Source organism: Hemicordylus capensis, chromosome 8, assembly GCF_027244095.1.
Source record: "Hemicordylus capensis ecotype Gifberg chromosome 8, rHemCap1.1.pri, whole genome shotgun sequence".
Classification (NCBI taxonomy): Eukaryota; Metazoa; Chordata; class Lepidosauria; order Squamata; family Cordylidae; genus Hemicordylus; species Hemicordylus capensis.
Genome location: NC_069664.1, coordinates 10,429,509 through 10,456,585, shown reverse-complemented (window position 1 = coordinate 10,456,585; position 27,077 = coordinate 10,429,509). Strand labels below are relative to the sequence as shown.

At 51.7% G+C, this 27,077-nt stretch overlaps 1 protein-coding gene across 4 annotated transcripts in view; it reads left to right on the top strand.

Moving 5' to 3' along the window:
* The window catches only part of FAM178B (family with sequence similarity 178 member B), a 180,874-nt gene that overhangs the window by 33,894 nt on the left and 119,903 nt on the right, over positions 1-27,077 (top strand). For all 4 annotated transcript variants that reach the window (XM_053270225.1, XM_053270226.1, XM_053270223.1 and 1 more), the window contains exons 8-9: positions 4,114-4,219; positions 18,817-18,898. In XM_053270225.1, the coding sequence (XP_053126200.1) occupies positions 4,114-4,219; positions 18,817-18,898 (188 nt within the window). The remainder of the gene's footprint in view (positions 1-4,113; positions 4,220-18,816; positions 18,899-27,077) is intronic.

The following is a 27,077-nucleotide window of genomic DNA, read 5'->3' as shown; positions in this document are numbered from 1 at the left end:
GCATTGTCACTACTTCAAAATGGACAGGAATTTAAAAAGAGGGCAAAAACCCAGATAAAAAAGCCACAGGTTTTCAGCATGGTTTGGTTACAACCAGGAAAAAGGTAGTTGTGGAAGGTGCCTATTGGCTAGTGTCTGGGACTTCACCGAAATGGCTCATTCCACAAGCACCCATACGCCAATTGATGGTTTAGCAGTAGGGGAAGAAGGAGTTATTCCTAGTCATTTAAATTTCCTTAGAAGGAGAGCTGGTCTTGTGGTAGCAAACATGATAGGTCCCTTTTGCTAAGCAGGGTCCACCCTGGTTACATTTGAATGGGAGACTTGATGTGTGAGCACTGTGAGAGATTCCCCTCAGGTGATGGAGCCGCTCTGGGAAGAGCATCTGCATGTTTGCATGAAGAAGGTTCCAAGTTCCCTCCCATCTCCAAGATATGGTTGAAAGAGACTACTGCCTTCAACCTTAGAGAAACTGCTGCCAGTCTGTGTAGACAATACTGAGCTACCATTGGTCTGACTCAGTATATGGCAGCTGCCTATGTTTCCCCCACTCCCCAACAACCACAGTTCACGTACTCTGCATTAACAGTTAAAAACTGTGTGCGTTTCGCTTTTGCACGTGTGAGTTTAAATTCAAACTCTACGTTTCAGGGGTGGTTTTTTTTCCCTAGCCTGCCACAACTAGGAGCTGTTTTCTCCTCCAAATTTCCAGCAATTCCTGCTGAGGAGAAATTCATCAAATTGCCCAGACGCAGTCAGGGAGCGGAATGACAGTCGCGTGGCCCAGGGGGGGACCATCACTTCGGATCTTTATGTTCTGAGCAGCTTAAATATATTTTGTCCCAGAAAAGTACAGCATTGAATGCTCAGGAAAGGTTTATTTGAAAAACAGTCGCTTTCGGAGGGGCTGCCAGGCGTCTTTTAAATTGTGTTTTCTCTCTAATGCACTGGAGTTCTTCCTGCAACCCCCCCACCTCCTGTTTCCATTTATAGCGCTTGCACAGAAATATTGCTTTTGGGGGGGGGGAATAGCTGGCTTGGTGATGGACTCCAATCAGGGCTGGTTTCCCCCCAGCTTTTTGTTCACCTCTGGCCTGATTTAGAGGGATGTAACTGTGAGAACTCCAAGGGAGGTGGGCCATGAGTCACAAGGGGGCCCTCTCCCCGAAGATGGCCCAAGGGAAAAGGTTCCTCCTGAATGCGAAAGATTGCTCTCTCTTTTTTATACTTCTCTGCAGAAATGAAATTTCTTGTGATCAAAGAGCAGTCGCTAGAGGTTTGCAGGAGCTGCGTTGGATATGGAAGTGGGGAACCCTGCTAGCTAAGAGGCGCCTTTCCAAGCGGTGATTCTCTAATGTTTAGCAAGGGGAGAGCAACTGGCCCTTTCCAGCCCCTCGACAACAGCCCTCCAGTGACTGTTGCTGGTGTCCACCTTTTTTTTTTAAGGATTTTTTTTTTTTTAAGATTGTGAGCCCCTTGGGGACAGGGAACCCTCTTACTTATTTATCTATTATTTATTTTTGTATGTAAACCACTTTGAGAACTTTTGTTGAAAAGCAGCATACAAATATTTGTAGGAGCAGATCCACAAATTATAGTTGCCGGGTGGCCAGTGGGAACTTGGAATTGCATTTCAGTGGCTGGCAGGGAAAGCCTCTAACAGAGGGGTTCCTCCTGAACTTGGGCCCCCAGATATTGTTAGGCTGCTGCTCCCGTCACCCCCAGCAACAATGGCCAAAAGGTATGATGGGAGTTGTAGTCCAACAGCATCTGGGGGCCCATCAGTGGGAGCCCCTGCTCTAGCATACCCTGCTGCAAGAGTAACAGATTTCCAGAATCTGTTGAAGAAGGCCGAGAGAGCCTCCTGCCTGTAACCTTGGAGAAGCCGCTGCCAGTCTGTGTAGGCAATACTGAGCCAGATGGACCAAGGGTCTGACTCAGTATATGGCAGCTTCCTATGTGCCTAAGCCCCTGTATTGCCAGGTGGAAGGATCTCATAGAAACCTTTTTAGACCATTCTTCAACAATCAAGTTACTGCAGTGGTTTATAAGTTAAATCTCTCTCTCTCTCTCTCTCTCTGGAGGGGAATCAGCTATAATCAGGGTGTAACTGTAATTGGGCAGGTGTGTTCAGAGATCGCAAGCCGCCCTGGGCCTCCCGATTAGAGGGGCCACCAAGAAAAGGAGAGCTGGTCTGGTGGTAGCAAGCATGACTTGTCCCCTTAGCTAAGCAGGGTCTGCCTTGGTTGCATATGAATGGGAGACTAGAAGTATGAGCACTGTAAGATATTCCATGGAGCTGCTCTGGGAAGAGCAGAAGGTTCCAAGTTCCCTCCCTGGCGGCATCTCCAAGATAGGGCTGAGAGAGACTCCTGCCTGCAACCTCGGAGAAGCCGTTGCCAGTCTGTGTAGACAATACTGAGCCAGATGGACCAGGAGTCTGACTCAGTATAAGGCAGCTTCCTATGTTCCAGAAGACTGCCAGCAACATAGGGAGGCCAAGGGTGGACTCGTTCACATGACTGCTGGCAGGGTAGCAGGCGTGCCCAACCTGGGCAGGAAAACCATGTGTTGGGCTTGATAGGTTTTTGGTCTGACCCAACAATCTTCTTCTTATGGCCCATCGACCGTACTGTTGTTTGCACCAATTGACAGCAGCTCTCCAGATTGGGGCTTCTCAGTTGGTATTCAGAGATAGCCTGCTCCTGAACAGGGATGCTCCATATTTGCCTTTGTGACTAATGGATAGATTTCCTCCTCCTCCTCCTCCTCCTCCTCCTCCTCCTCCTCCTCCTCCTCCAATCGTTTGATTTGGTTTTAAGCTCTGCTGAAGAGTGAGACATTTTTCTTGCCCGGCTGTTTCAGCTGCTTTCAGTCACTTTCTCATTAGTCATTTTATCTCCATCGTGATATCTTATCAGTTTTGTTCTTTTAGTCTCAGCCACCTAGAGAGGGGAAACATCGAAGGACAAGGCAAAAATAACTTACATAGATAGTTGAACTTGGGAGGGGGAGAGGAGCAGGAAAACACTGCCACCGCCCGCCGCCCCCCCGGATGTTTCTGTTACAATTTAGGAAGCTGCCAAAGTGTAGAGCAGGCTCAGAAAACTCTCTTGAATATAGGGCTGAGAGAGATTCCGGCCTGCAACCTTGGAGAAGCCGCAGCCAGTTTGTGAAGACAATACTGAGCTAGATAGACCAATGGTCTGACTCAGTATATGGCAGTTTCCTATGTTCCTATGTTAAGAGAGCTGGTCTTGTGGTAGCAAGCATGACTTGTCCCCTTAGCTAAGCAGGGTCTGCCCAGGTTGCATATGAATTGGAGACTAGAAGTGTGAGCACTGCAAGATATTCCCCTCAGGATGGAGCTGCTCTGGGAAGAGCAGAAGGTTTCAAGTTCCCTCCTGGCTTCTCCCAGATAGGGCTGAGAGAGATTCCTGCCGGCAACCTTGGAGAAGCCACTGCCAGTCTGTGTAGACAAGACTGAGCAAGAGGGACCTATGGTCTGACTCAGCATACGGCAGCTTCCTATTTTCCTATGTACCCTTGTCCACATTGAAATTCTCTTTCTCTTAGTTGATGGAGATGTGTTAGGTTCAAAAGGCTATCCAGAGCACAAGTCTTTCATTGGCCGGAACAATGTCCAATCTCTGTCTCACGATTATGTTGCCAGCGGCGGGCATTTGGGTGCTGTGGTAACTCACAGGCAGGGCATGAAGGTGCTGGCTTTCCCCTTTGATTTGTCCCCTAGTGTCTAGCATTCATATGTATACTATTCTTGTACATGGAGGTTCCATTTAGGTCTCATGGTTTATTCCTGACCACATTTGCCTTATGTCCCCGGGGCCTGTATCCGGGTTCCCTTTTCAAATGAACCCAGGTACTGTCATTCACACAAACCCACGTACAAACACGCTCATACAGCATAATGTCTGAAATGGGCTTGGATCGCTTTAGGACTGGCATACCTCTGCTTTGGAATGAAAGTGGGTTGGATCCTGTTTTCTCTGCTGTGTGTGTCCCTTGGATCATTGGCTGTGGACAGGAAAGGAGATTGCAACCCTCTTGCTCCCCCCCCCATACTCACCCCCTTCCTCCTCTCTGTCTCTCCAGCTCCCAGTTTGCCCAGCGGATGGCGCTCCTCCAAGATGGCATCCTGGGCTCCTTGTACCGCAACCTGCCGGGTTGTCCCCACCCTGTCCTCCTCTGGCTCTTCCAGGTAAGCCACGCAGCCCATTTGCCGGTTAGAAGGGCCCTCCACTAGATGGCAACAGCGCCCAAGGCGTGAGCAAAATGGGCAGGGCACCACCCACCCCCTTGGCAGGACAATGGAGAGCTGTGTTGTTAGCAGGATTAACCAGCCCCAACCTCCACCACTGGTTTAAGAAGCCTACCCGGTTAACTGGGCAGGCCCGTAGCCTTGTGGAACAGGCTCCTTTGTGCTCCCAAAAGCACTTTTGCATGGCTGAAAAAAAAAACAAAGGACGGACTTCTGAACGGGTGGCACTCCAGATGTTGGTGGACCACAACTCCTATCATTCCCAGCCACAATAAATTGCAGTGGGGGGTGATGGGAGTTGTAGTTGAAGAACATCTGGAGTGCCACAGGTTGGGAACCCCGAACTTAGGACATCGGAAGCGGCCTTATCCTGAGTCAGACCATCTGTCCAGCTAGTTCCGTCTTGTGTACGCTGCCAGTGACTGGGAAACTCGGAGGCGAAGCTTTTCCAGGAGATGAAGTTTCCCCAGGATATTATGCAGTGATGGGGGAGGCTTCACTTGCTGAATTTCTGTTTGCCACATACACCAGAGGTGCTCTTACCCCTGGACTTCGGGGCCAAAGTCCAGGGCCTCCACAGCCCCATATCCTTTAGTCTGTCCCGGGTGGTGTGGTTGCCCAGTGGAGCACGATAATGCTTAATTTTCAGGGGAGGCGGGTTGGGGAAGGGCTCCAAAAGCCTTTAGTCCAGGCTCCAACCTTATTTAGGTGCACTTCTGCACATGCCTAGGAACTAAGAGGACAACCATCCTCCATATGAATAGGAAACTAGAAGTGTGAGCACTGTAAGATATTCTCCTTACTGGTGGAGCTGCTCTGAGAATTGCAGACGGTTCCAAGTTCCTTCCCTGGCAGCATCTCCAAGACAGGGCTGAGAGAGATTCCTGCCTGCAACCTTGGAGAAGCCGGGAGCGAACCTGGGACCTAGATGCTCTTCCCAGAGCGGCTCCACCCCTTAAGGGGAATATCTTGCAGTGCTCACACTTCTAGTCTCCCATTCATATGCAGCCAGGGTGGACCCTGCTTAGCTAAGGGGACAAGTCATGCTTGCTACCGCAAGACCAGCTCTCCTCCCAGCAGCTTATCATATTTGTGTCTGCTTGTACAATTGGGATCGGGGCTGCAGTGCAGGGCTAGAGTTTTTTAAAACCCTTTCCTCTTGATCTGTTTCCCCAATTTAAGCCCACCCCCAGTGGTCAATAGCTGTTTGAAGCAAAAGGAGTAGCATCCTTCATAGCTCGGGGGTTCAGATTATGCCCTCCTTAAGGCTGCTTTTAAGCAGAGAAAGAGATGCTGGGAAATCCACTCACTGATCATCCACATCATGACTCCTTTTGCTGTAAATTCTATCGATTAATTATGCATCATATGAAATATGATTTTGTCTGTCCTAAATGTGTTACTATAAGCCACCTAATGGCACAGTGGAGAAATGACTTGCCTAGCGAGCCAGAGGTTGCCGGTTCGAATGCCCGCTGGAATGTTTCCCAGAATATGGGAAACACCTCTATCAGGCAGCAGCAATATAGGAAGATGCTGAAAGGCATCATCTCATACTGTGTGGGAGGAGGCAATGGTCAACCCCTCCTGTATTCTACCAAAGACAACCACAGGGCTCTGTGGGCGCCAGGAGTCGATCCCAACTCGAGGGCACAACTTTACCTTTAAATGTGTTACTAGTCAGTTTCACTGGGGTACCCTGAAGTCTTCTGTTACGACAAGGATCTCATTCCAGGCTGCTCAACTTCAGTCCCTCCAGTTGCAGCCCCTATAGCTCCCATCAGCTGGGGATGATGGGAGTTGTAGTTCATTAGCTGAAGGGCTGAAGATGTGCAGCCCTGCTCTTATTGATTCTCTCACTCCAACCTCTTGGGTTACTCTACTTCAGCCCTCTTGCGGATGTTGGACTACAGCTCCCATCATCCTTGACTGTTGGACACTGTGGCTGGGGATGATGGGAGCTGTAGTCCAGATAGTTGGATCCCAGACCTTTGAGTGCTCCCGAGAACTGGCCGTGTGTCAGCAAACGACGAGGTAGAAAGAGAAGCCAGGTGTCATGAGCCAGCCGCGATCTGGGCAGGACAGCACAGGACGTGCTTTTCCTCCACCCTCGATACAAGGTTGGGTGATGATAATACTGCTTTGCTGTGTGATCCTGCCCAGTCGTGGCTAGCACACAAGCACTTTCTCCTCCCCCATGCCTCGATTTTTGCCGGCACATGGCTGGTTTTCGGGCGTTCCCATGGATCTGGGACAGTGTTCCCTCTAACAGGGTTTCCCAGATGTTCTTGACTACAACTCCCATAAGGAAAGGAAAGCTTGTGCTGTCAAATCGGTGTTGACTCCTGGCGCCCACAGAGCCCTGTGGTTGTCCTTGGTAGAATACAGGAGGGGTTTACCGTTGCCTCCTCCCACACAGTATGAGATGATGCCTTTCAGCATCTTCCTATACTGCTGATGCCTGATATAGGTGTTTCTCATAGTCTGAGAAACATACCAGCGGGGATTTGAACCAGCAACCTCCTGCTGTCTAGGCAGTTTGCTTCCCTGCTGCACCACTGGATGTCACAACTGCCATAAACCCCAAGCAAAAGCCATTGCAGCGGGGATGCTGGGAGTTGTAGTCTACAACATCTGTGAATCCTTGATAGAGGGAACATTGATTTGGGATCCTGCTGGATGCTCCTCCCAGCCAGCTTTTGGTTGTGAGAGTGGGCCTGCGCATAAGGTTCTAACCTCTATTATATTCCCACTCCCCAACATTGCTGCAGTTCTCTTTTCCTTTCCTTTTCTGGAACTAAAAATGCCCCGAAAGGTTTAACCGTTGGGGTTCCCAATGGTTGGTGCCCAGATGTTGTTGGACTACAACCCCCATCACCCCGGGCAAGTTTGTGGCAGGAGGTGATGGGAGTTGCAGTCCGACTACGTCTGGGGACCAACAGCTAGGAACCACTGCTTGAGCCTTTCATGATAGGAAAGATGCTTCAAGCTCCTGCTCATTTTGGCGGCCCCTTCCTGTGCCGGCTTGAACAGAATGCAGTTTACTTTAGGAGATTCACCTGGCAGCCAAGGAGGTTCTCTTCAAGGTCCCCTGATCCATTTCTGCACATCCGCCAGCCCCTGGCTTCCTTCCAGCTCCCTTTGGCTGGGGGCTGCCTTTTAAATTCATTATACGCCTCCCTTTCCTTCCTGCCTCATATCCGGCCAGATAATAGTGCCGTGCACTTACGGAGCACTCTTCCCGCTCTTGGTACTTTGGCAAGCCATTGTCTCTACCTCCTGCCCAAGGGAGGCAAAGTGGGTTGTGTGCACTGCCTTAGGACGCGGGTCTGCTTTGGAGCTTTTGGTCAAGCAGGAGCTGGGACCAGTGTTCCCTCTAACGGGGATTCCCAGATGTTGTGGACTACAACTCCCAGAATCCCCAAGCAAAAGCTGGGGATTCTGGGAGTTGTAGTAAACAGCATCTGGGAATCCCTGTTAGAGGGAACACTGGCTGGGGTGGGAAGCTTGGAGCAAGGAGACCAAGTGACAGGCTGGGAAAAGGCAGGAACTAAGGGCTAGAAAGGGAAGCAAAAGCAGGGGGAGAAGGCAGTAACCTGGGAGCTGGCTCTAGAAGACCTCTCCGTGAAGGGCTGTTGCACCAGCAAGGGCCTGGCTTGCTAGGGGGAGGAGCTAAAAGAAGCCCCACCCCCTTTCTGGCATTGGCCGGGTCTTGATCCTGGGACTGCACGGGGGGCTTGCTTTCTCCTCCCTCTGAATAGGCCCATGGGAAGGAAAAAATCACCAAATACAAAGATCTACAAATTGAAATTGAAAGGCTGTGGCAGAAAAAGACCAAAATAATCCCAGTGGTAATTGGCACCCTAGGTGCAATTCCAAAACACCTTGAAGAGCACCTCAACACCATAGGGGCCACAGAAATCACCATCAGCCAACTACAAAAAGCAACTTTACTGGTAACAGCCTATCTTCTGTGACAATATTTATAATAACAGCAACAACATTGATAACAAAATTCAACCATCCCAGGTCCTTGGGAAGGACTCAATGTCTGGATAAAACAAACCTGTCAATAACACCTGTCTGACTGTGTAAACAAGAAATAATAATAATATCTAGCTCAGTATTGTCTTCGCAGACTGGCAGCAGCTTCTCCAAGGTTGCAGTCAGGAGTCTCTCTCAGCCCTATCTTGGAGATGCTGCCAGGGAGGGAACTTGGAACCTTCTGCTCTTCCCAGAGCAGCTCCATCCCCTAAGGGGAATACCTTGCAGTGCTCACACTTCCAGTCTCCCTTTCATATGCAACCAGGGCAGACCCTGCTTAGCTAAGGGGACCAGTCATGCTTGCTACCACCAGACCAGCTGTCCTGGTCTTGCATTGACATGAAGAAAGGCAACTGTCTTTAAGAAGAACCTTTAGGAAGTTGCCTCCTACTGAGTCAGGCACTTGTTCCATCTAGCTCAGTACTGTTTACACTGACTGGCAGCAGCTCTCCAAGGTTTCAGGCAGGAGTCTCGCCCAGCCCTTCCTACACATGTTGCCAGAGAACCTGAGTCCTAGGCCGGGACCTTCTGCATGCAAAGCAAAGGCTCTTCCACTGAGCGACGGCCCCATCCCCAGAGGTACAATTAGGATTATTCAGAATGGTGTGCCTCATTTGCGTACTGATCACGCACCATGCTCTATGCGTAGGCATGTGTTCCCTGCTTTTGCAGACTGAGGATCTGTGGTCAGCAACCTTAAGGAAAGATGTCCAAGCATTCTCCTCAGCTCTGTTTGTTAAAGGGGAATTAGCTGTTCATGCTGTGAGAGACTGTGGCATCCTGGGGAATAGTGAATGCATTCTATTCTATTCTATTCTATTCTATTCTATTCTATTCTATTCTATTCTATCCATGTTAACAGGTATGAACAATTTGGGAAGCCCCAGTGTGCTGAGTCTCTTCAGCCCTGTGTGCATAAATTTGCACCCCAAACGGCTCTCCTAGGCCAGATCTCAACCATCCCCAGACCTCAACCTCCCCACGTTCTGCCTTCTCTGCTGCATTCTTGGCTGGGGCTGTGCTTCAATCTGTCTCCCTGAGGAGGAGCTGAGAGTGGGGACATGGCACTTCTCTGTGCAGTTCAAGCTGTTCTCTGTCCCGCTCCCACCCGGTCGGATCCCTTTCTGCATCTGTTTAAACTCACAATGGACTTTGAAATTGCTGAGCACGGAGAGATCTGTATCGCTTCCGCAGCAGAGCCCAGAGCTAGGCTGGTGGGGTGGGGGCTGTGGAGGGTGTGTGTGGCTGCTTCTGACTCTGCTTCCGCCTTGCTTGGGAGCAGAGGGTCCTGCTGGCTCACCCTCTGCTCTCCTTCTAGAGATGTGCACGGAATTCGTACCAATCGATTTGAATTTGAATTGAATTTGAATCGATTCGATTTGGAACCATTGAACAGAGTGGAGATTCGGACAAATCTCCACTCTGTTCAATGTTTCCAAATCGAATTGATTCGGACAAATCTCCACTCTGTTCAATGGCTCCAAATCGAATCGATTCGGACAAATCTCCACTCTGTTCAATGGTTCCAAATCGAATCGATTCGGACAAATCTCCACTCTGTTCAATGGCTCCAAATCGAATCGATTCGGACAAATCTCCACTCTGTTCAATGGTTCCAAATCGAATCGATTCTCTATTAGCCTTCAGGAGAGCCCTTAAAACGTATTTGTCTGGCCTGGCTTTCCAGGGTTTTTAAATCGGTTTTGATATTTTAACCCGGTTTCAGTGGGTTTAATTACTGCAATTGTTTAATTCTTGTTTTAAAATGTTTTTAAATTTATTAATTGTTGTTATATTGTTTTTAATTATTGTTTTAGCTCTTTATTGTTTCAGTGGTTTGTTTTTTAATTGTAAACGGCCCTGATCTATTTTGGAAGGGCGGTATACAAATCAAATCAAATCAAATCAATCAATCAATCAATGAATTCAAATCGATTCTCGCGAGTTTCATGCACATCCCTATCTCCTTCCACATGAGGTGGCAGGATTGGGGGCCCTGATGCTAATTTGATGGTGCCATTAACGTGGGTCAAGCGGCCATCTCCTCTCCAGCATCCTGAACGTGTTGCCAGAAGACCATCTCTTGAATGTCTCTAAAGAAGAAGAGTTCCCAGCACCTCCATGCAGAATATTTCTATTTCTGGAGGTGTTTTCAGGACATGATGTGGAAGGCTCGGCAGCTAGATGCTCTGAGGCCCGGCCCAGCCCTCGGAGCTTCCCGTCTACGTCCTAACATAGCACTTTATCTCAAAGACCTCCCTCCCTCCCTCTTGCCAAGCCACTTTTTCATACACAAGCCAAGACACAGGCAAAGGGCTCTTTCAGCCACTCCCCAGCAGCAGAGGATCTGTCAGGATCCTCCCCTAATGTTGCACCTCTGGCAAGCAGGACTGAGCAGATGGGCACAAAAGAACGGACACTCTGCTGGAATCCTCACATTAGGGAGAGGGAGAATAAAGAGCCCTTTGCCTCTCTCTTGTAGCAAAAGCCTCCCTCTTGCTGTCCATACTGTAAGAGCATCACCACTTTAAAAGGTGCCTCTTTTCTCAGTTAGCAGCATTATTTGCATATACAAATTCCGTCCTGTCCCCCACATCTTTGTACAAGAGGACTCCACCACGCGACGTGCCCTTCATCGATGTATGAATTGATTCTGACGCACTCCCGGATCTTCCAACCCTCTGCTTGTTGCTGTTAAAAGTAGTAATTTCTGTAATATGTTTTGTGGGCAAGTAGCTTCTAAAGTTCATACCGTAGGCGTAATTTATGTGCCTGCTGTGGGTTCATATATCTTAATCCAGAAGGGGCGGCAGTGATGATCTTGTTTCAGCTACAGAACTCCAGGCAGAAAATTCCCCCCACGGCTCCGTGCACTGAGACGATGAAACCTTAATGACTCAAGAGGTGAACTGCTGGTCATGGGAGCATTTTGCTTCTCAGGTGGATCGAAGGTGGGGAAGTTTTCAGTTGGTGCCTGCCTCACCAGGAAAGGCAACGGATGCCCTCTTTGCGCATAGCAAGAGGTGGCCACAGCAGGCACACACTTGCCCTTCCATGCTTGCCGCTCACAACTCTGTGCAGCGTGCAAAATGGCACAGGACAGCAGAGAGGAGAGCTGGTCTTGTGGCAGCAGGCATGACTGGTCCCCTTAGCTAAGCAGGGTCCACCCTGGTTGCATTTGAATGGGAGACTAGAAGTGTGAGCACTGGAAGATGGATCCCTTAAGGGATGGAGCCGCTCTGGGAAGAGTAGAAGGTTTCAAGTTCTCTCCTTGGCAACAACATCTCCAGGCTGAGAGAGATTCCAGCCTGCCACCTTGGAGAAGCCACTGCCAGTCTGTGTAGACAATACTGAGCTAGATGGACCAAGGGTCTGACTCAGTCAGAGGCGTAACTATAGGGGGGCAGGGGGGGCACGTGCCCCGGGCGCCATCTTTTCTGGTCACGTGGGGGGCGCCGCCATGACAAAAAATTTTTTTAATTTTTTTTTTAATTTTTTGTTAATACAAATATTTCCTGCTCAGTGCAGCAGAGCTGCAGCAGTCAAGGGAGCGCGTCGGTGCCCCCTTCCCCACGAGCGGTCCCTTCCGCACTGCCTGCGCCCCCCCCCCATTGCTTTGCTGGCACCTGGCAGCCAGTCAGTGGCCTGGCTTGGCGGCGGCGGTGGTGGGCGCTTGTGAGGAAAAACCTAAGTATAATGTAGTATGTTGGGGGGGGGCACGTGGGGGAGTGCCATTTCAGTGCTTGCCCCAGGTGCCGTTTTCCCTAGTTACGCCTCTGGACTCCGTATATGGCAGCTTCCTATGTTCCTATGACATTCTGGCTGGGTGAAGAGAATAAAGAGAGATGAATTCTTCTCTTTAAATGATGACTCTCACCCCATTGACAGCATGTTAAAGATGAACATAAGAACAGCCCTGCTGGATCAGGCCCAAGGAGGCCGATCCATTCCAGCATCCTGTTTCACACAGTGGCCCACCAGATGCCTCTGAGAAGCCCACAGGCAAGAGCTGCGGGCATGCCCTCTCTCCTGCTGTTGCTCCCCTGCAACTCGTATTCAGAGGTATCTTGCCTCTGTGGCTATAGCCACCAGACTAGTAGCCACTGATAGGGGCAGAGCCATTGAGCGGTAGGGTTCAAAGAACCTGGGCCACCAATTAAAAGGGCTGCCAGTGCCCACTGTGTGTGTGACATCCAAGAGCCCCTGGTGGCGCAGTGGTAAAACTGCCGCCCTGTAACCAGAAGGTTACAAGTTCGACCCTGACCAGGGGCTCAAGGTTGACTCAGCCTTCCAGCCTTCCGAGGTCGGTAAAATGAGTACCCAGAATGTTGGGGGCGATATGCTAAATCATTGTAAACTGCTTAGAGAGCTCCGGCTATAGAGTGGTATATAAATGTAAGTGCTATTGCTATTGCTATCACGTGTAAAGGGGGGGTGTCCCAATCACCGGAGGGCCTGCCCAGCCTTCCTGAATGCATTTCCAGCCAGCATTCACTGGGAGAGAAATAAACACAGCCAGACAGCAAATGCTGGCTGGGCCATACCCACTTTGTACGTGGCCATGCCCCCTTCGCAAGTGACGTCACGTGCATGGACATCATGCACATGCATGGGGGCTGCCAGCAGGAGGGACACGGGCGACTACTACACCACTGGATAGGCTTGTCTTCCATAGGAACATAGGAAACTGCCATATACTATCTACTCAGTATTGTCTTCACAAACTGGCAGCAGCTTCTTCAAGGTTGCAGGCAGGAGTCTCTCTCAGTCTCAGCCCTATCTTGGCGATTCCAGGGAGGGAACTTGGAACCTTCTGCTCTTCCCAGAGTGGCTTCATCCCCTGAGGGGAATATCTCACAGTGCTCACACATCAAGTCTCCCATTCAGATGCAACCAGGGCAGACCCTGCTTAGCTAAGGGGACAAGTCATGCTTGCTACCACAAGACCAGCTCTCCTCTCCATGAATTTGGCTAAGCCCCTCAAGCCATCCAAGCTAGTGGCCGGAGAACAATTCAAGTGAAGAGTTTCCGCTGTTTTAGGCAGACTTGGGTAGCAGGAAAGGGGTGGGATGTGTTTGAATTTCCTGTCGCCTGTTTCAGCAAAGCCACCTTTCTTGTGGCAAGAGAACTGTACTGTGGAAGTGCTGGCTTCTGGGGAGGAAGCCTCTATCTCCCAGAGCTCTGTGGGGATGCTAAGCAGCCCCCGCTGGAGAGGAAATTGTTAATGGGACTCAGCAGGGTCTGGAGGAAGGGTGAGGTCTGGATTTTGACTTTGTGCTCTGCGTCTGCAGAGATGTGTCCACCTTCACATGCCTCTGCCCTTCCTCCCAGAGATACACTCTTAAGAAAAGAATACATTGGGGGGAAATCAGGTGATGTTTAGTTTAGTGTCTGTCTGACATAATCTTTCTACTCTTGTGGCTGATGGATAAGGAGCTATGTGCATCTCTTGCTTTGTGGCAGTTCAGCCTCCAAATCTATCTTTGATGCCAAAGGTCATCCCTGGACCATGTGGAGTATTCATGCAGTCAAGAATGCCTCTGGGAAAGCATCATATATCTTGCTAGTGATTATGCACAGGTGCCCTGCATAAGGCAGACGGGGCTTGACCTCCAGCACCGAACAACAATAACAAACAATAACTGTATTTTTTTGGCCGCCCCATGACCAGTTGTTCTCTGGGCAGCTCACAAAGTGAAACAACAAAACGTACAATTAAAAGCACATTAAAACAGAAGAAAAAATTACCATGAAATACAAGTTGTTCTAGTAAGAACTAATCACCCTACTTTCCTTTCACTCTGTCTTTACAACTGGACTAAATTTGGTTCAAATGGAGGCCCACAAGTTAGATCTCTTACACCTCAAATGTTCATGCGTCCGCCATCTTGGATTGGGATGGATGACATCATTACAAACTACACCATTGAGGTGTCCCTGTGTGTCACTCACTGCAACTGTAACAAATTTGGTTCAAATTGGTTAGACAATCCTCAAGTTAGTGCACTTGCATCTCAAAAGCTCACGTGTCAACCATCTTGGATTGGTGTGGATGACATCATCACAAACTACACTATTGGGGCATCTCCATGTGTCTATACAGTTGTAGAAAATTTGCTTCAGATCAATTAGACTGTCCACAAGTTAGCCCACTTGTGCCTCAGAAGTTTACGTGTCCGCCATCTTGATTTGGGTTGGATGACATCGTCACAATCTACGCCATTGATGTGTCCCTACAACTGTACCCGATATGGTTCTTATTGGTCCAGACATTGCAAAATTGATAGAGGAGGGGGGAGGGAGACACACAGACACACACACACGGACACACACGCACAATGCCAGGTGATCTCATAAGCCTACTGGAGAGTAGACTAAAAACACCTCTCTTTTCACAAATCAACCACTCGATTGCGATAAGCCCAATCATTGCTGGCTTGCATTTCTTTGATCAAGAGATGGGCTGGAGATCCAGTCTTGTGGTAGCAAGCATGAATGGTCCCCTTTGTATCTGCCTTGGTTTGCATTCGGCTGGGTCGCTACCTGTGAGCACCTCAAGATCTTGCCCTTCAGGGATGAGGCCATAGCTCAGAGGAAGAGTATCTTCTCTGCATGCAGAAGGTCTCTGGTTCACTGCCTGGCAGCATCTCCAGGTAGGGCTGGGAGAGACCCCTGCCTGAAACCTTGGAGAGCCGCTGCCAGTCAGTGTAGGCAATCCTGAGCTAGATAGACCAAGGGTCTGACTCCATGCAAAGCAGCTTCCTAAGTGACGAAGGATACACACACGTTTTCCTATAAATTTCCTATAATTTAAATTCACTTTAAAAGTCAGTCTGGACTCTGGGCCCCAAAATGCAGAATGCAGATTGCCCTGGACTACTGTGAAGATGTTGGATGTAACATGTGAATAACTGCAGATTCGTCCATGATGCACCATTTGTATGTTTATGTGTTGCAACTAACATGCGGACAAGGCGTTTGCTCTGCCTGGGTAAACAAAGCAAACCCTAGAAAGATGCTGTGGATCTCTGGCGTTCTCTCCTCCAATGGAAACAATTTCTCATTGCTTGCAGCTTGATATGCCGTTCTATCGATGTATTTTGTGTGCGCGCCCCCCCCCTTGCTCACCTTCTTGGCTTTTTCCCTCCCCTCTTGCATCTCATCCTCTGCTTCCCCTCCCTCCTCCCCACTTTCTCATTCCCTTTCCTTTCTGCCCCCCACCCACATTTCCATTCCCCCTTTCCTCTCTCCCTCCCATCTATTTCTCCCTTTGCTCTCTTCATGCAGCATCATGGGGGATCTTCCATTAGCAGGACAGGCTGTCATCCTCACAGAATTCGCCCTGCTAGCCTGCCCGGGCACCTCCATGTTAAGAGGGGGGGGTCTGGACCCAAGACCCTGCCACCGCCGCCATTGTCCATAATTGGGCCCAGAGGCAGGCAACCCCTCCCCCCGCCCCCAAAGGCTGCATCACTCTGTCTCCCCCTCCGCCGGGTGCAAAAATGGAGCCGTCTAATTGTTTAAGCCGCACAGAAAAAAGGCGCCCAGGTACTAAATTACAGGGTTCGAGCCGCACTGGCAGCCGAGCGGCAGGCCCCAAAACAAACGCAGTTAAGTGCTGTCTAATGAGCTGCGCCAGATGTGTTTTGCTTGCTGCAGACACGTGAGATGAAATGCCAGGACAGGAGAGAGGCACCCGGGAAAGAGGCAGGCCACACACACACACACACCCCGGGGCTGGGCAGCTCAAGTTTTAAATGTTGTTTGGACACTGGCCACCTGGAAAAGATGGGGAGCAGTTGTGGGGAGGAGGAAAAGAAGGGTCTCCACAAAGGGAGTGTGAGTGATCAGGAGCGAGGGGGGCTGGTGTTTACAGACCTTGCTCTCCGGGCAGGAGTCTGGATGAGGGCAGCCCCACTGTGAGGAGGGTCAGGCAGTTGCTCCAGGCAGTGGATGTGGGGGGCCATCAGTCGAGGCAGGACAGGAGGCAGCCGGACAGGTCTGGTCCGTGGGAGCGAAACCCACCTGGAGATTCTCCTTCCAAAGCCCCATTGTAATGAAGGCGAGAGCCATGCAATGGACTATTGGAGAGGAGAGCTGGTCTTGTGGTTGCAAGCATGACTTGTCCCCTTAGCTAAGCAGGGTTTGCCCTGGTTGTTTATGAATGGGAGACTTGGTGTGAGAGCACTGGAAGACCTTCCCCTCAGGGGATGGAGCCACTCTGGGAAGAGCAGAAGGTTTCAAGTTCTCCCTCCCTGGCAGCATCTCCAAGATAGGACCAGATTTTTTTTTTTAGGACAAGACTTTTTTTTAATTGAACCAACAAACTACCAAAGCATACAGTACATTGCCAAAGCACAATTATATACAAAGTGGTTGTTTGTACATCATATATCTACAAAGATTTACACACAAGGATTTGGAAACCCACAAGGTTATGAAGTATATGCAGGTAGTACTGTAACTCTGGGGTGGGGGGATTACAAGGCACATCAGGTAATCGGGGGGGGGGTTACGTCCGACGTCCATTTCCACAATTTGTCCCATTGCTGTTTAGAAGAGATGCTCTTGTCTTTTTGCACATAACCATACAAACTTTTCCAGAAGAGATTTACTGTCTCATCTGCGTGAACCTCTTGGTCGCGTCTTCCCTCCCTATTCCTATGCAGGAGCATTGCATAAATGACATACAGGTTTACTAACCTGATTACGAGAAGGGGAGCGTTCCAATTCCCTAGTATGAAGGCTCCAAGATAGGACAAGATTTTTTTTTTAATAGGACAAGATTTTTTTATTGAACCAACAAACTACCAAAGCATATAGTACGTTGATTAAAAAAAATTATATACAAAGTGGTTGTTTGTACATGATATATCTACAAAGATTTACACACAAGGATTTGGAAATCCACAAGGTTATGAAGTATATGCAGGTAGTACTGTAACTTGGGGGTGGGGGATTTCAAGGCACATCAGGTAATCAACGGGGGCTCCAAGATAGGGCTGAGAGAGATTCCTGCCTGCAACCTTGGAGAAGCCACTGCCAGTCTGTGAAGACAATACTGAGCTAGATGGACCAATGGTCTGACTCAGTATATGGCAGCTTCCTATGTTCCTATGCTGAAAGGCATACTGCGTGGGAGATGGCAATGGTAACCCCCTCCTGTATTCTACCAAGGACAACCACAGGGCTTTGTGGTCGCCAGGAGTCGGCACCAACTTGACGGCACAGCAACAGCTGCACTTAGGGGTTATGGGGAGTGCTACTGCCCCCCCGGGCCTTGCGGTGAGGAGCTCTGGGACAGACGATGCCGGTGGCGCAGCAGCAGACCTGGGTGCGGTACTAGGCCTGCTGTGGGCTGGATCCCAAGAAAGCAGCAGCAGTGTGTGTATATCTGGGTGTGCAATTTAAAAGAGATCATGGGAGGACCGAAGCCTCCTGCAGGGCTCTGTGACTGGAAGTGAGCCCTGGCAGTAGAGAAACAGCTTTGCAAGAAGCAGGGTCCAATGACACCTGAAACCCAGGGCCGGTTCATGTGGTCACAGCAGTGTCTGGTAATGGGAAACCCAAGGCCCCGGAGGCATGGATGCCCGCTCCCAGGGAGTGTGTGATGAGAACTGGGGGGGGGGGGAGACCAGGCGTCTTCCTTTGGCACTATGCCAACCCATTTACCTGGGATCATCTCGGAGCCTGTTTGTAGCATTAAGAACAATGTCGTCTGCTAACTGTTAGATCCTGAATTCATGCAGTGCACTCGCTCCCAGTTTCCAGTCCCCTCGCAGAGAATAGCAATAGCAATAGCACTTACATTTATATACCGCTCTATAGCTGGAAGCTCTCTAAGCGGTTTACAATGATTTTAGCATATTGCCCCCCAACATTCTGGGTACTCATTTTACCGACCTCGGAAGGCTGGAAGGCTGAGTCAACCTTGAGCCCCTGGTCAGGATCGAACTTGTAACCTTCTGGTTACAGGGCGGCAGTTTTACCACTGCGCCACCAGGGGCTCATTGAGAAGACTACAATGTTCATCATCCCCATGGAGGCTTGGGATGATGGGAGTTGTAGTCCAACAATCTCTGGGGACCCCCTGCCTTAGGGTGTTCCTATCGTTTCCCGTGTCTTGTCACAGCCGTCCTTCCACCAGTCTCGTGAATCCGGCCGCTGTGAGTGGCTTCTTGTTGCTTCGATGGTGGTCAAGCAGAGAGAGGGTTTGCTTGAGGGGTGGTCTAAAGGCAGCAGCAGTGGCAAAGAGCCATAAGACCCCAGACCCAAATCTCACTGGATGAGTGTATGGCCCAGTGAGATTCGGATCAGGGGTATTATGGCTCTTAGCCACTGCACTTGCGGCCATGGTGGCTGTGGATGATGGGAGTTGTAGTCCAACAATATCTGGCTACCCAAGCTTGGGAACTCATGCCAGTGGGTCAAAAACGGGGCATTCCCCTCATACCCTGCTGCACGGACGCACTCCATGTTTCTTTCTTTTGCAGCTGATGTCTTTAAACCCGGATGTCTCCACAGACGCCTTCCAAGCCCTCTGGGAAATCCGCATCGGTCAGCTCACCTCAGCCGGTCAGTGTTGGTGGGTGTGTGCCTGCGTGTGAAGGGGCAGTGCAGATGAAGAGACTGCTTATAGGCTGAAGAGCAGGGGTGGGCAACCTGGACTCTCCAGCTGCGGCTGAACTAGAACTCCCATCATCCCCAGCCACGATGGTGCCCGGGGGTGATGGGAGTTGTAGTTCCACAGCAGCTGGAGAGCCAAGCTTACCCACCGCTGCTGTCGAAGCTGGATTTCACAGCCGACTTTTCTTTTACTCCTTTCCAGCCAGATTTAAGGGCCATTATGCACCTTAAATGGCGCAGTGGGGAAATGCTTGACTAACAAGCAGAAGGTTGCCGGTTCAAATCCCTGCTGGTACTATATGGGGCAGCAGCAATCTAGGAAGGTGCTGAAAGGCATCATCTCATACTGCGCGGGAGGAGGCCATGGTCAACCCCTCCTGTACTCTACCAAAGACAATCACAGGGCTCTGTGGGTGCCAGGAGTCAACTCCGACTCAATGGCACCACTTTACCTTTTACTATTTATGCATAGTACACAGCAGGATACTCAGGCTCAAATGTATGTTCAACAGGGGGCTACAGCCAGTCCTGGTCCCTTGAGCATACACTTGCCAGAGACTAGCTTTGAGTACCCAGCGTTGCTTGGGTTTATGGTGCGAGTGTCTGTTATTGCCTCCATCTCTGTTTTGTGGATATACATAGGTACCTAGGAAGCTGCCATATACGGAGTCAGACCATTGGCTGTAGTTTAGTGGTCGATTTAGTGCAAAGTTTAGTGCTTTGCGGGGCCCAGGTTCAATCCCCAACCTGCATCTTCAGGTAGAGAGAGGACAGTGCAGAAGGAATCTCAGGAATTCTGTGCCTTCAGATGTGGTGATGGCCAACGGCATGAAGGACTTTAAAAGGGGCTTAGATGAATTCATGGAGCCCCGGCCTATCAATAGCTTCTAGGCTGATGGCTAGGGGCGACCTCCAGGCTCAGAGGCAGGATGCCTCTGAATACTGGTTTCAGGGGAGCAAAAGCCGGAGGGGAGGCATGATACATCTGGTGGGCCACTGGCTGCTGGTCTAGATAGGCCTTGGGCCTGATCCAGCAAGGCTCTTCTTATGTTCTCAACTGGCAGTGATCCCTGCCTGAAAGCTTGGAGGGCAGCTGACAGTGTTGACAAGGCTGAGCTAGATGGACCAATGGTTTGATGCAGAATAAGGCAGCTTCCTAAATTTGGGGGTGGAGCCGTAGTAGCTCAGTGGTAGAGAATCTGTCTTGCATGCAGAAGATCCCAGGCTGGCAGCATCTCCACATAGGGCTGGGAAAGGCTCCTGCTCGAAACCTTGGAGAGCTGCTGCCAGTCAGTGTGGAAATACTAGCTAGATGGACCCGTGGTCTGGCTCGCTATTAGGCAGCGAGCTTCCTGTGTGCCTGTGCCTGGAAATCCACTCTCCCCACCCTGGAAATTTCACTGAGCAAAACCCTTCACTTCCCTCCAATCCCTCAGGGTTTTTGCTGAAGCAGGAGCTTCCAAGTGTACTATAAAAACCCGCGCTCGATGGGATTCAGTGTTGAAGTGGAGGCAGGAAAGATTAGCATTTTGTGCTCAAAACGTGTTCACCAGAAGGCTGAAATTGCAGGGGATTGTGTGGGCAGCCACAGCCTAGAAAGATTTCTGATATAGCGTTAGATCTTCAGTGTCTTTCTCCCCACACTGACTCGCCCTTGTTTCTAGGGAATTTGCTGACTTTAGCGCACACGTCTCCTCTCCTCTCCGGCTGCTCCTCCATCTCCCTCCCTCCCCTTCCCTTTCCTTTCCCCTCCAAGCTTTGAGGGTGAAAACTTCAAACAGAAAAAGACATCTGAGCCAGCAGCCCGAGATGAGCGAATCTTAATCTGCTGTTTGCAGCATCCTCGTCTCCTTCTCCGTGGCAATTAATGGCGGTGCCACAAATAAAGATTAGACTTTATTAGGTGAGGAAGGAGCGGGGTGGGTGGGGGGAGCCCCTGAGTGAGGTCAGAGAAGCACCTGAGAGACGGTGCTTGCCTGCAGACGTCAGTTCCTTCGTGGCCCTTTCCCAGAAAGCTCCCCAAGGCTTTGGGGCAAGGGTTCCCCAACCTGTGGCGCTCCAGATGTTGCTGAACGACCGCGGCCATCATCATTCCCATCGATTTATTGTGCCTGGGGGTGGTGGGGGGAGTTCTAGTTCAGAGCCCCCCGCTGGCTCAGTGGATGGGGACCCGGGCTTGGATTGTTGCTGCCAGTTGGTGCAGGCAGTGCTGAATTGCCAAGGCCGTCTCCCAGCAGCCTTGGAAGTGAATCAGGGAGAGGCAGTGAAGGCCACTGCCCTCCCCAACTACCCTCTGGCAGAACTTCACAGCCACCTCCTGTCTCTTCCCATTTCCTTTGATGCCACCTGTCGGCACCCCCCCCCCGCTGCTCTGACTCCCCTTCCCCCCTCCAGGGCCTCCCGTGGGAGATCTGATGCCCCCCTCCCGTCTGCAGCTGCGTCTCCAGAGGTGGACCTGCCCCCTCCTCCTGCACCTTGTGGATAAAAGGACGTCTCTTTGTGTGTAGGCGGGCCTCTGGCGGCAGCAGCTGTCCATGGGTGTCTGGCGGGGAGACTGAGATGGATGTCTGTCCCCCCCATGAAGTGGCAGAGGGGCCTCGTGTGGGGCAGGGAGAGCAGCTGGGCTTCTGGGCAGGGCTGGGAGCGACGTCGTCCTGCTGGGTTTTTCGCTGCTGCGGTTGGATGCAGCCAAGTCACTTTGGGCGAAGACAGTTGCAATGCTAGGACCCCCTGCTAACGGAGCAAAGAGGCACCTCTTCAAAGCGGTGGTTCCCTTTATTGAGCAGGGGGAGAGCAACTGGCCCTGTCAGGGGCGGAGCCACCGTTGAGCGGACGGGTTCAAAGAACCTGGGCCGCTGCCAATCAGGGGCCATGCCTGGCGCCCCAGCCACACCCCTGCGCTTGACGTCACACACGGGGGGCGTGGCTTTGTGCCCCCCTTTGGGAGCATATTCTGGCCAGCGCCGCATTCACAGCGCGGCCACGCTATGAACACCACACTGGCTGGTCTTCGCTCTCAAATGGGGCTGTGCGGCCCCGTTTGGGAGCAAGTCCGAATGGACCCTCTCCCAGGTAGTGGCCACACGCCTGTGGAGCAAAGCCCAGAGTCATCCAGTGAGTTCCTTGGCCCAATGTGGTTTTGAACTCGGGTCTCCCCACCAGTGTTCCTTCTAACCGGTATTCCCAGGTGTGGTTGACTCCAACTCCCAGCATCCCCGGCAGCAACAGCCTTTGCTTGGGGATTATGGGAGTTGTAGTCAACAACATCTGGGAATCCCTGTTCGAGGGACCACTGCCCCGCACTCCTAGGCCCACACTCCAACCCCTACACCTACACTGGCTTTGGACCACTCTCGTTCCCAACTTAAGGGCAAACTGAGGCACAGCAAATGCCTGCCTTGCTTACTCCAGGCAAGGTCCGCAGCAGGTCACAGGCAGAGCTGCCGGGTTTACGCTACCCTCCGACGTAGCTGCAGCGTTGGCATCATGTGTCAGTGGAACCCGTCCACGTGCCCATTGATGATGCCACCAGTGGAGTGCGCACTCCCTGGAACGCGGCTGCCGGAAAACTAAGCGAGCCAGATCAGGGAGGCAGCAGGGAGGGGCCGGAGAGGCCACACACTCCAGCCGAGGAAAGGGAACATCTGGCATGAATCAGCACGCAGGAGCAGGCAGTGGAGCAAGGCACATTAATGAGTCTGAAAGAGAACTGGACGAGGTCAGAGGCTGAGCGTTGGAGGGCGGCCGGAGAAGGGAGGGGACCCGTTTGTTGGGGAGAGCCAAACACAGTGGCCGCTTCCACCCACAGCATGTGTGGACCAGATGAACCCCAGGTGGTGGGGGGAGTGGATGAGGAGGCCCGACAGAGCAGAGCAAAGAACAGCTCTGTGGCTACTGCTCAACTTTTGCATCCAGCAGGGATAAAAGGTAAAGTGTGCCATAGTGTCAGTGTTGACCCTTGGCGACCACAGAGCCCTGTGGTTGTCTTGGGTAGAACACAGGAGGGGTTGACCAGTCTGAGATGATGCCTTTCAGCACCTTCCTACAGTATATCGCTGCTTCCCGACAGAGGTGATTCCCATAGTCTGGGAAACATACCAGCGGGGATTCAGACGGGTAACCTCTGGCTCCCTAGGCAAGTTACTTCCTCGCTGCACCATCAGATGGCTACCCAGCAGGGGACCTGGTCCTTTTAAGGCTCAATGATTCGAGCATCCCTTTTTCCTGCAGAGGGTCCCCGGTTCACTCTCTGGCAGCATCTCCCGGTAGGGCTGCGAAGGGCTCCTGCATGAAACCCTAAATGGCCGCTGCCATTCAATGTAGACTGAACAACGGCCTCTATTTGTTTCGGAACACAGGGAGCTTCCTTATACCAAGCCAGACTCTCGGTCCATCTAGCTCAGTGCTGTCTCCATCAGGGCTTCACCAAGACCGGGCCTCCAGCTGCTGTTGGACTACAACTCCCACCATCACTATGGCCACTGTGGCTAGGGATGATGGGAGTTGTAGGCCAACAGCAGCTGGAGGCCCGGAGTTGTGAAGCCCCGATGGAGACAGCAGTGAGCTAGATGGACCGAGGGTCCAGCTTGCTATAAGGCAGCTTCCTGTGTTCCTAAACAAAACAGGGGATGGGGCCATAGGTCACAGTCGAGCATCTGCTTTGCATGCCGAAGGCCCTGGGTTCAATCCCTGGCAGGATCTCCAGACAAGGCTGGGGAAGATTCCTGCAGGCAACCTGTTGAGCCAGGAGCACGATCCCTTCCGGGTGCCACGGCAGAGAAACACACACAGGTGGAAGAAGATGAAATAGACGGTATTTTGATCAAAGAAAGCCAAAGAGACACAAGGCTTCTTACATCCCTTGAAGCCAAAACTACCCGGGGACGGGCATCCCACTGAGGTAGGGGACGTGCTCCAGTGGGGGTCTGTGGCAGCTGCACCCCCGGTCCATGGTGAGATCCAACTAGCATTCTAAGCAGGCTGTCTCCTTATACATGACTTTAAACAAAGCAAGTGGCACAATACAGTTTTCTTGGCTTACATGCCTATAATGAGCACAAAGCAGGTGCTTAATGAGACACAATTCGTTGCTTGAAGTTTTTCATGGCAACTCTGATAAGAAGCCGAGCTTGTTAAAACTGACCCACGGATGAACTTCTGAGACAGACACCAGAACATCCCATTCCTCGCAATACAATGAGTCTTCCGGTGGGTAAAACTGTCCCTGCCAGTACAAAACCTTGGAGAGCCACTGCCAGTCAGTGTTGACCGGGGCTGCTCAACTTTGGCCCCCCCCCGAAGATGTTGGCCTACAACTCCCATAATCCCTGGCTATTGGCCGCTGTGGCAGGGGATTATGGGAGCTGTAGTCCAAAAACAGCTGGAGGGGGGCTAAGTTGAGCAGGCCTGGTGGAGACAATCCTGAGCTAGATGGACCAAGGGTCTGACTCAGTATGAAGCAGCTTCCCATGTCTATACAAAACCAGCAGCAGTCTAAACCCAGTGACTCACAGGCTATACCAGGGGCAAGCAGCCTTTGGTACTCCAGCTGTTGTTCAACCAGAATTCACTGTGCCTGGGGGCAACCTAAGACCGAGAGACCAGCTCTCCACCCCTTATCATAGACACAAGCAGTTATCATAGACTCAATGGTAGATAGGCAGACTAACAGTGTGTGCATGCTTCTAGCGAAAGCATGCATGCAGCCCGAGCCCCGAAGCTTCCAAAGCATGTGCGCTCTTGTGCATGAGTGCAACAATTTTCACCGGGCTTCCCTTGCACCAGAAGCATTTTTGGAGCCCTGGAAACATGTCACTGAGGGCCACGTGACCCTGAGGGATGTGTCTCTGGTGTCAAAAAGTACTTCCGGAGCCAGGGGAGAGCAGCAAAAATGGCTGCACTCCTGCGCAGGAGCGCCCATGCTTCAGAAGCATAGGGGCTAGCGCCTTGCACGTGCTTTCATCGCATGTGGGAAGGCATCAAGCACTTGGAGTCACCCAGCAGATGCAAAAACCACCAAGAGATAGCCGATGCAAAAACCGCCAAGACATAACGACTTTCTCAGACAGAGAAGGTGCTTCCTGCTCTTCCTGCTTCCGCGATTTGGTTTCAGGAAAGGAGCTTCTTTTTCAGTGCAGCCAGGACTACAGGGGAGTGGGTGTGTTTAGAAGGCTTGTCTCTTCTGGCTTTCCTGAGCTCCGCCATGGGGCTATCACTTCCGCAGAACGCCGGCAATAAACCTTTGGAAAGTGATGGCTGAGTACAGCTGGGGAAGTGATCTGAAGCCGCCAGCTTCTGCTCCGGAACCGCCCATGTAGAGAGAGCAGCCGGAGTTTCAGATGTAGGGAAAAGTTAGGGGGCAGCAAATTTGGGACAAACATTGCCCCAGCCGTGTGGATCTTTGGCCCCTTTCTTCACCAGATCCTCTTTCTGAATGCACTTCCAGGAAGGGAAATGTGCACATAACTCACAGTGCGCATAACTCATAGTGGGCTTGCAGTGGTTGCTGTAAGGCAAGGGTTAGGAACATAGGATGCTGCCTCATACTGAGTCAGACCCTTGGTCCATCTAGCTCCATATTGCCTAAACAGTTTGGCAGCGGCTTCTCCAAGTCTGCAGGCAGGAGTCTCTCTCAGCCCTATCCAGAGATGCTGCCAGGGAGGGAACTTGGAACTTTTTGCATGCAAGCGGGCAAGTGCTCTTCCCAGAGTGGCCCCATCCTGTATAAGGGGAATCTCTTCCAGTGCTCACACACGTCTCCCATCCAAATACAAACCAGGGTGGACCATACTCAGCCAAGGGGACCATTCATGCTTGCTCCAAGACCAGCTCTCCAACCCAGTCTTGAGCCTGTGGATGTAGCTGGGCCACAACTCCCATGATCCAAAGTTGAGAGCAGGGGTGTAGCTGTAACTGAACGCATGAGGGGCCCCCAAGCGCCACCCCTCCCTATTTTCTTCATTCTCCCACACTGCAAGGGGCCACCAGGGAGAGGAGAGCTGGGCTTGTGGTAGCAAGCATGACTTGTCCCCTTAGCTAAGCAGGGGCCGCCCTGGTTGAATATAAATGAGGGACTAGAGAAGTGTGAGCTTTGCAAGATCTTCCCCTTAAGGGATGGAGCCGCTCTGGGAAGAGCATCTCAGGTTCCAAGTTCCCTCCCTGGCTGCATCTCCAAGAAAGGGCTGAGAGAGACTCCTGCCTGCAACAGGGTTGTGGTGGTGAGAAGAAACTCAGGTGTGTAGTGCACCGCTCTGGGCTCCTTGGAGGAAGAGCGGGAGATAAATGTAACAAGAAGAAGAAGAAGAAGAAGAAGAAGAAGAAGAAGAAGAAGTTCGCCCATCCTGCCACCCTCCTCGACCACCCCCCCCCCGCCCTGCAGGGCTGCTTGCCTCTTGCAACAAGCCAGGCGTCCGCCCAGGAGGCCCGCAGCGCCTTGCACGCCCAGGGCCATCTCTCTGCTCCCCGCCCTCCCACGCCGGCGGCGGCGGCACACAAGGGCTCTTTTGTGCGCAATGCTGCTGCTGCTGCCCCCTCTCCTCCTCCTCCTCCTCCTCTCTTCCCAAAGTGGCTCCCAGATGCGGCTGGGCCCCGCCCTGTCCCAGGCGAGGCCCCTTCTCCCCCACCCCTGCCCTGGCCCCAGGGGGGCTGCCGGGCTCCGCCAGGCGTCAGGTAATTGCGAGGTGAGGAGGGAGAAGAAGCGCGGCAGGCAGTGCGCCGCCCGGCCCTGCTCCTTCCTGGAAGCGGGCGCTCGCCTTCCTCCTCCTCCTCCTCCTCCTCCTCCTCCCCTGTCTGGTACGTGGCAATTAGGGGAGCTGCAGATAAGCTCGCCAAGCCCGCAGAAGGCCGCTGCCAATGGAGGCAACAAAGGAAGGAAGCCGCCCGCTCTGCCGGCTGCTGGTGAAGAGAGGCTTCCCTGGCTGCGGCAATTAGTGAGGGAGGCCCTGAGTCAGCCGGGCCAGCTCCGCCTCCTCCCTCCTCCTCCTCCTCCTGCTGTCCGGTCAGCTTCTCTCTGCCCACATCTGGCCTGCTCTCCGCTTGGGCCCTCCTGCAGATGTTGGCCTACAACTCCCATAATCCCTGGCTGTTGGCCCATGTGGCTGGGATTTATGGGCGTCGTAGACCAAAAACA